At 38.6% G+C, this 10077-nt stretch overlaps 1 protein-coding gene across 1 annotated transcript; it reads right to left on the bottom strand.

Annotated features, from left to right (window-relative positions):
* Nucleotides 1–5538: 5538 nt before the first annotated feature.
* LOC129622070 (olfactory receptor 4Q3-like) lies at nt 5539–6515 on the bottom strand. Its single transcript, XM_055538989.1, is given in 2 exon segments — nt 5539–5591; nt 5594–6515. Coding segments are annotated over 2 exon segments (960 nt in total). The 5' UTR covers nt 6501–6515.
* Nucleotides 6516–10077: the final 3562 nt, after the last annotated feature.

The following is a 10077-nucleotide window of genomic DNA, read 5'->3' as shown; positions in this document are numbered from 1 at the left end:
GAAACTAGAGAACATTTTTTATATTCCAAATGGGATTATTTTAACCTGATTTTGAGGAAACATATATCGCCTAACATGAAATTTCCTGTGTCAAAGCTAGTTGCAGTATGAATGAGGAGTTATCAGGAGTTTTATTGTCATGTGGCAGGGGTCTAGGATTAAAATCTCTAGTTTCTCTTTGTTTCCTCTGATTCTCCAGGATCAAAAAATTGTACAATCTTCTTTCAGCTTTTATTTCGCATTGAACAGAACAGTTAGCAATAATTTTAATATAACCAGACAGTATTTAGTAAGTTCTGACCACCTGTAGACACACTTTTTAGAGCTTTACAGGTCTTATTTTTTGTTATTATTTTGTTTAAGTTTCCTGAGAACCCTGTGGGACAGATACTATTATTTTCCTCATTGAACAAAGAGATATTGAGGTTAAGTCGCTTGTCCTCTGGTAAGTGGTGGAGGTAGACCATGACGAGAACGTCAAACTCCAGCGTCCACACTTCTCACATTTCTGCTCTAGTCCCCTAGCCATCTGGGCTCACATATTGTCTTCAAATACTATTCACCTCCTCCTGGTGGATATTGAGAGCCTTTATAATTAGGTATCTGGATGACCTGTTGATGCCTGGGGGAACCCCCAAATGGCAAAATGTCTACCGCATTTCCAAGCACATAATAGGCTTTCAGCAAATAGCTGCTCACTCAATGAATGGATAATAAATTAATAATGAATTCACAAAGGAATAATGAATGAATGAGTATAAAAGGATCCAAAAATAGGATTTATTTATTAAAGGAACATCTGCCTGGAAATGTTTCCTCTAGATGAGGAGTAAACACTGTGATAGCACGCTGACTTCTTTTCCATAACACTGAATAATTTCCAGGGCTCCAAGAGGGGATAATTTGACCATAAGAAAGCTTCTATTTCTAAAAATCCCAAATAAATGACTCTGTAAAACTATATTGAAGATGACTTGGTAAATAGCTAATTAAAATTCAAATCATTCCTATATAGTTGTGCACAATTTGCTCAAAGTTGGCACAAGGTAAAGGGAAGGATGGTACTCAGTATTACTATTTTGGACCTCTAACCCTACAACAACAAAGAAAACCATGATTTTCCTGTTATTGGCTTCGTTGCTTTGTTCTTACTACTCTTGACTCATTCAGAAGGTGTTTAGAGCTAGGTCATAAATGTGCAGTCTTAGCTCCCACGTGTTCTGGAAATGTGAAGTCAATAATCCTCCCATGACGTCACAAATCAGACTTGTCTTTGTCTCCTTTCACTTCTTTCAGTACCCCAAAGGACTCCAAGAGCTTGAAAGAAGGGGCAGACCCACCTCAAATATCTGTGGGACTCAAAGCAAGAATACAAATAGAACCCATGTACCATGTCTAAAAGCTATACTGAGTGAAGTAAGTTAAACAGAGAAAGACAAATATCATACGATATTGGTTATTTGTGGAATCTAAAACAAGGGGTACAAATGACTTATCTACAAAATAGAAAAAGAGTTACAGAAAATAAATATCATTTCCAGGGAATAAAGGAGGGGTTAGACTTCAGAGGGGGGGATTTAATTGGGAGGTTAGGATTGACATAAACACTACTATATACAAATATATAACTAATAAGGACCTAATGTATAACACAGGGAACTCTACGCATCACTCTGTAATGATCTATACAGGAAAAGAATCTAAAAGAAGAATGTGTATATGTATATGTATAACTGATTCACTTTGTTGTACAGCAGAAACTAACACAGCATTGCAAATCAAATATAATCCAACAAAAATTAAAAAATAATAAAAGCTATGAATCAAGGTAACAAAATTTAAATGAATTTTAAATTTATCATAGAAAACTATGTTCTCATACTCTTATAACTAACTACTGGAAGGCCAGGTTCAAACTTAAAACCCACCAGACATGGCAGTATGGATATAGTAAGTTTTGGTGCTCAGTCCCCAGCCCGCATTTTCTGGTTCCAAAACCCAGTACAAGAGATCTCTCATGTATGAGTGTGGATTCTGTAGCCCAGCCAGGTTCTAGCCACACACTTCACACTCAGTGCTCTTCAGTCCAAAGGTGCACACAAACACAGTGCTATGATCCAGCCTCAGGGAGGCAGCCCTGAAGAAGCTCAGGCAAGCCACAGAAGCATGCTCGGGCATCTGAATTCTGAACTCTGTGTATGCACGCTTGCTAAGTCAGTCACTTCAGTTTTGTCTGACTCTTTGTGACCCTATGCACTGTAGCCCACAGGTTCCTCTGTCCATGGGATTCTAGTGGAGTGGGTTGCTATTTCCTTCTCCAGGGGATCTTCCTGACCCAGGGATCAAACCTGTATCTTCTACGTCTCTTGCTTTGGGACATGGGTTCTTACCACTAGCGTCACCTGAGAAGCCCTGTGAATTCTGTAGATATCAACCATGTACAGTCTGAAAAACAGAAATTTTATAAGGTTATTAATAAAACTTTTTGGTGGTGCTTATGGTAAAGAACCTGTCTGCCAATGAAGGAGACATAAAAGACATGGATGGGTTCAATTCCTGGGTCAGAAAGATCCCCGGGAGGGGTCATGGCAACTCACTCCAGTATTCTTGCCTGGAGAATCTCATGGACAAAGACTGGCAGGCTACAGTGCGTAGGGTCACAAAGAGTTGGACACAACTGAAGCAACTTAGCACTCAGCAGAGAACTGATAATGCAAAAGGCAGTATCTTGCTTTTCTGAATATTATGCTACCAGTTCCAGATATCAACAGGACTTTTCAAATGTGGTGGTCAGAACACAGGAAATTACATGTTGGATCATATATGTGTGTGTGTGTGTATGTGTAAATATATATACACATACACAATATGTAAGATAACAGAAACTTTCTGATTGCCAAATTATCCCCTCTAAGAGCCCTAGAAATTATGACGTGTTATGGAAAAGAAGTCACCATGCCATCACAGTGTTTATTCCTCATCTAGTAAAAACATTTCCAGAAAAATGTTCCTTTAATAAATAAATCCTATTTTTGGATCCTTTTATATTCATTCATTCATTATTCCTTTGTGAATTCATTATTAATTTATTATCCATTCATTGAGTGAACAGCTATTTGCTAAAAGCCTATTATGTGCTTGGAAATGTGGTAGACATTTTGACATTTGGGGGTTCCCCCAGGCATCAATAGGTCACCCAAATATCTAATTATAAAAGCTCTCACTATCCACCTGGGGAAGGTGAATAGTATTCAAAGACAGTATGTGAGCGCAGATGCCTGGGGGAGTAGAACAGAGAGGTGAGAAGTGTGGACTTTGGAGTTTGACAGCCTCATCATGGTCCAGCTCCACTATTTACTAGAGGACAAGAGACTTAACCTCTCAATTATCTCTTTGTTCGATGAGAACAATAAAATAATAGTATCTGCCCCACAGGGTTCTCCAGAAAGTTAAACACAATAACACTTGTTACCCTCTAATAAGTGTGATTTCCTAAGGCCTTCAATTTTCCTATGAAAGAGACATTAGAAAAAGGGGATGTTGCAGTCAGCTGATGCAATAAGAAAGCCTGGAGCTTCATGTTCCTGCAATGTTCCTGCAATGTGCCTGGCTGACTCTCAGCACCACTTAATCCCTCCTGTCAGCTCACACACTACTCTGACTGGCATTTTCCTTATGTCAGCCCTTCTGGATATCTATGGTAGACAATAGTTCTCTGTGGAAATATCATGGAGTGAAAGGGAAAGAGGAGGGCATAATCTGTACCAGGATGCCATGCACCCTCATTCATCCTGTTAAGAAATCACCCAAGTGGTAGCTTTGTTCCTGGTCTTTGAGAATTCCTTCTGTAGCCACATACACACACACACACACACACACACACACACAGTTTCTTAAGCATAAAGTCACTAACTCCCAGCCTAAAACTGAAAATCCACTCTTTATTCCAATGTAAAGAAAACTCTTACATGATGAGTATTGCAAATTATCTAGTAAATCATAGTACTAGGTAGAATTTCAGACATTTTTTTCCCTGAAGTATGCTTTTTAACTAAGTAATCAGAAAAGCCTCCCTATAGCAGTTGATTAGGAAATAGAGAGAACAAATATAAAATTATTCTTCAAAGTCCATCATTCTATTATTATTTAGTAAATAGAATGAATTCCTTCCATAGGCATAAAAAGTTGCAAAGAGTCTTATGTCATAGTTTGTTGTAGTTGTTTAATCACTGTCATGTCCTACCCTTTGCGACCCTGTAGCCCTCCAGGATCCTCTATCTATGGGATTTCCAAAGCAAGAATTCTGGTGTGGGTTGCCATTTCCTTCTTCAGGGGATCTTCCTGACCCAAGGATCGAACCCACATCTCCTGCTTGGCAGGCAGATTTTTACCACTGAGTCACCTAGATAATCTTAAATATAAATGTTCTGGTGAATCTTTTTAAGGATCTCCTAGGTCTCGAGATCCTATGCAGGTATAATTGAAATAAAGCAGTTAGTTCATCTGATTGTATTAATACTCTTCCTGGGGAGAAAAAAATATTAACTTAGACTTAATTAAAGTTTTTAGCTTTCTTGGTTAATTACACTTTTTCTACATGATCTTGGGCAAGATATTATTTAACAAATTTGAGTTGGTAAAAACAAAGTTGAATAATATTACTTACTTTTCAAAGCACTTCTGGGCAGAGCAATAGTTCTTCAAGGGCAGGAACCAGGTAGGTGGGAGCTTTAAAGCATAGCTCATTTCTTTCTCTTTTTCCTTTAGAGTTCAGAGCTCTTAAACATTTTGAACAATTAAAAAACAGTCTTATCAATTCTCTCCCAACAATTCAGCTAAAAGAAAAACTCTAGGTGAAATGGAATGCCTCTTCTAAAGAATTCTCTACAGCAGAATGCTGAGAGCTTCCCTCACTCCAGCACCCTTAGACTTCCTTTCCTTTACATATAAACTTCATTAAGAGCTTATGTTCAATCAAATGAGTTGTTCAACTGCATTTCCAAAAATTGGCACAATGTACAACATAGTTACTGGGTGACCACTAATATACAGGCTAGTTTGTGATGTTTTCAAGCTTTGTTGCAGACAAAACAAAAGGGATTCACATTGCCTTGGAAGATTCTCTGATGAGACCTCAAAAGGAACTTCTGGACACCAGGAAATGTTATACCCTAGAGGACTAGGACACAAAAGGAGCTGTACAATCTTCTTTCATTTGAAAAGAGCTTAAAAGGGAAATGAATAAAGGAAGACCACTTATAGGCAAAAGGCTAGAAGAGTTGATCTTTCAACGTGTCCCTTTGACCCTAGTACTCAATTCCTATTATCATTTGTGGGCCAGTAAACGCTACTGAGGTCCTTGCTTAATATTTGACACCTGATAAAGTCACCTATGCCTCCCAGTTATAATCAAGAACAATGCATTATAATTTTTATACTGCCTTCTCTTTTATACCAAAGTCACCAAATTTGTTCTCATGCATGTACTCAGGTACAGGATGAGTTAAGAGTGTGTTAAGAAAGAATATATTTTCTAAATCACCTCTTCCTGTTCATTCTTTGACATGGCAGCAGGATGTCACATGTTTTTTTCTCAGCTTCTTCATGGCTGTCTTCATATCAGTGTTTCTGAGAGTATAAATGAGAGGGTTCAACATAGGTGTGATCACTGTGTAGAAGACAGAGAAAACTTTGTCCACAGAGAAGCTGCAGAAAGGTCTCAGGTAGATGAATACACATGGCACAAAGATCAGACTGACCACTGTTAGGTGGGAGGCACAGGTAGAGAGTGCCCTGCTCTGGCCCTGGCGGAAGCGAGTTCTCAGGGTGACCAGGATGACAGCATAAGAGAAGAGCAAAACCAAGAAACAGACAAGAGACAATAGACCACTGTTCGAGACCATCAGCACCTGTACTACATATGTGTCCGTGCAGGCTAGCTTGATGACCTGTGGGACATCACAGTAGAAGTTGTCCAGTTTATTGGGCCCACAGAAGGGCAGCTGAATGACCAGTGTGACCTGTGTGATAGAATGGACAAAACCCCCACACCAACAGGCAAAAACCATCTGAAAGCAGAGCTGGCGGTTCATGACTGTCAGGTACTGCAAAGGATTACATATGGCAACATACCTATCATAGGCCATGGCTGTCAGCAGAAACATCTCACTGGCTCCCAGAAAGTGCAGGAAGCAGATCTGGGCCAGGCATCCGGAAAAAGAGATGATCTTGTCCTCCTGTAGGAAATCTCCTAACATCTTGGGCACAGTAACACAGCTCAGGCATAGGTCAATGAAGGACAGGTGGCCCAAAAAATAGTACATAGGTGATTGGAGCAGGTGAGTATCAGCTCGCACTGTTACCACTATCAAGAGGTTTCCCAGGACAATGGCCATGTAAAACAACAGAAATATAAAGAAGAGAAATAGCTGCAGCTCCAAGGATGATGATAGACCCAGAAAAACAAATTCTGTCACCTTAGAATCATTTTCTTTTTTCATCAGGTCAAGAATACCAAGTGACCTAAGAAAGATGAATTAAATTAGAACAAGAGAGATTTAAGCTAGACAAAAGGCAAAAAAAAAAAAAAAAAAAAAGAAGAAGAAGAAGAAGAAGAAAGAGGAAACTGAAATAATGGAAGAAATGGGAATTAGGATCCAGATGGGTTATATTAGAATTAGGTAGGCTCAGGACAGTATTGCCATGAATCCAGCCATCGTTGTATTACCATTAAGTAATGTCCGACTCTTTTGTGACCCCCATGGACTGTAGCCTGCCAGCTTCCTCCGTCCATGGGATTTCCCAGTTGATGAACCCACTGTAGTGGGTTCCCATTTCCTTCTTCAGGGCATCTTCCCACCCCAGGAATTGAACCTGCATCTCCTACATTGGCAGAAGAATTCTTTACTGTTGAGCTTCCAGGGAAGCCCCCATGAATTCAGTGCCTTCTGTTATGTAAATTTGATCCTGTCTTATCCAAATCTTGTAGCCACCTTCCAAAATACTACCATCCCTAGAATTCCCTGATGCTGTGGGAATTTCATTGTTCTGTAAATGCTTCTAAGTGCATAAAACAAGAACAAAACTCAAATTATTTCTTGAATTTAAGATTGATAAATGTCAGTATATAGAAAAAAAAGAGTATGAACAACAGGAGGTATAAAAAGGATTTCAGAGTCAGAAAGAGGTGTAAGGGAGGAGACTGGAGATCTGAGAAACTTACATCATTGAATATCAGGAACTATGCAGTTTCAAAGAAAGAACATTTTACCCTGCTCTTCATTCCACCAGCTCCTTCTTCATAGTCTCAGGCTAGCAAAATGAGAAATTCTCAGATGACCATCAAAGTTGGCCTGTCTGTGCCCTCATGGTGTTCTTATGAGTCAAGCCTTAATTGAGGGCTGGCTGTAAGGACTGGAGAGATCCCCTCTCCCTAGGGCTTTGTCTGTATCTGAAGCTTTTATGGTCCTTATGCCACCATTCAGCCTAATGAGCCCTGGGATCCCCTGGGCTGCTGTTGTTTGAGTTGTCTGCATGTCAGTTCTTGCTGGAAAGCTGACCTTGGGCTCTGAAGGTTCTGAAACAGTCAGACCTTATTGTACAACACAGCCCTCCCATTTACCTACTTCGTATTGATTAATTTGACACTACGTGTGCTACCAACTTTCCATATGTCAGTCTGTTATTTGAGTAAAACAATTCTCAGTGGTTTCCCAACCATGCTTCCTGGAGTGGGTTCGGCTGAATGATAAATGCCAAGTTACCATAGGAAGCTGTACAAGCAGGAACACTTCCTTCAGTGTGTTACAGAGCCTTAATACAACACAAGTCTCTTGATGATACTTCAAGCATCTTCTCTAACTTGTGCCTATGTATGGATCTTATCCAGAAAACAAAGATGCTATGTTTAGTAACTGACTGTGTTGCTGTCAAAGTAAAATTTTTTATGTTATAAAACATAATTCTGATATGGCTGATTCATGTTGAAGTTTGAAAGAAAACAACAAAATTCTGTAAAACAATTATCCTTCAATAAAAAATAAATTAAAAAACCATAATTCTGAAATAGATGATGAACACATGTCAAAATTGTATTATTCTTTAATGAGAGATGGTACGATGACAAAGCCAATTCAAAAAACAATATAATGACTTTATATAATCACAGTATAAAAAAGAAAACTAAAATAAAATTTCTAAGGTATATATAAACCAGTTAATGCCCTAAAGGAAAACAACCTTAACATTTGGGATTTTTTCCCCCACATTAACAAGAAAATTAACACAGTTTAGCAGTTTTCTATTATATCTAACTATATAATTGTACACATCTGAAATCCCATAAATAGCAAATACTAGGTTAAAATTACATCCTTCTAGAGTTAGATGAGCCTTAAGTAGGCTTGTTAAATAATATTTTAACATGACATTAAAAGGTAACACTTATACTTGGATTTCACTTTAGGATAAGACTAAGAAATAAAGCATACCAGCAGGATAATATGAAACATTTCTCTCTTGCAGGAGTTCTCATGGCAGACAGGTTTTTAGATTTTTTTTTCCCTCCCACTGCAAAGTGACAGTTTGAGGGAAAAGATGAGATACACGCAGGTGAGAGTAGGACCCACACCGAGTTAGATTATTCAGGCATTGTTGAGGTCAATATCGCCCATCCAACAGCATCAGCGTAGCTCCAGGGTCCCTGAAAGAAACATACCCAGTCATTAGAGTCATTGCTCTCCAGAATGCCCAAATCTATGGCTTCTCATCAGCCTCATCTATGGCTTCTTATTAGGCCATTCATTATCTTCTTACTCTAGATAAAAATTTCAAAGTCAGTTTTATCCTAAGAATTACTTCCCATTAGCATAGTTGACATTCCACCATTTTTAGGTTTTCAATGAACAGAGATATTAACCCAAAATAATATTTATTTAGAAAAAATTATTACAGTTACTTTGAACTAAAGTGAATGATTTACTTTCCTTCAAACTTCTAAATCGTTCTGTTTCATCTCAAGTTTTATGTTTTATCATTTTTATTTTATATATATCCAGCATAAGGAGATCAGTCCTGGGTGTTCATTGGAAGGACTGATGTTGAAGCTGAAACTCCAATACTTTGGCCACCTGATGAGAAGAGCTGACTCATTGGAAAAGACCTCGACGCTGGGAAAGATTGAGGGCAGGAAAAGAAGGGGACAACAGAGGATGAGATGGTTGGATGGCATCACCAACTCAATGGACATGGGTTTGGGTGGACTCCGGGAGTTGGTGATGGACAGGGAGGCCTGGTGTGCTGCGGTTCATGGGGTTGCAAAGAGTTGGACACGACTGAGCAACTGAACTGAACTGAACTAGCCATTTATGTTTTCAAACAAATTACTCTTCTTTGCTCTTAATATGTAAAAACGTATCTATTATCTTGCATATACATTTGTATTTCCTTGCCACCTATGTATCTAGCAGAGTCTCAACAACCTATATTACTTAACACTTGTCAACAAAATGATACTTGAGGATTTTTGTCATACACAAACATCTCAGCAGATAGGAATAAGCACACATTTTATGAATTCCTATAGTCAAAAAATTCCTTTTTGTTTCTTAAAGAGGTGAAAATAAAAATATGCCTTAACATCATCTAAGGGTAGTTAAACACCCTATCAAACTGTTATCAAATAGCCATTCTATAATATATATAATGTATAAAAATAGAAAAATCAGAACTAAGCATGCTTCTCACTCCAATTCTAGGGAACTGTATGTAGGGAAGGTTGCCTTGGTAATAAGTAGATGGGAAGGAAAAAAAAAAAAGCCCTTGAGAAGCTGGGGTTACAGAGAGGCCCTCATGAATGTGGCAGCCTTAGTTTACATATCAGGAATCTCAGACTTTGCTTTCATTTAGGGATATCCTTAACAAATAGTGTCCTCTGGTGCCTGATAGCCACAAGCCCAAACCCTGGATGAGGAAGGGATTTTCCTCCTGGGTCTCACAGAATCCACACAAACATCTTTTTCAAGGACAATGAGCAGACAATGCCAAAGACAACTGTATTACTTAAAAAATTTTTTTGGT

Source organism: Bubalus kerabau, chromosome 10 (assembly GCF_029407905.1).
Source record: "Bubalus kerabau isolate K-KA32 ecotype Philippines breed swamp buffalo chromosome 10, PCC_UOA_SB_1v2, whole genome shotgun sequence".
NCBI classification, from domain to species: domain Eukaryota; kingdom Metazoa; phylum Chordata; class Mammalia; order Artiodactyla; family Bovidae; genus Bubalus; species Bubalus kerabau.
This window is presented reverse-complemented; position numbering and strand designations above follow the sequence as displayed.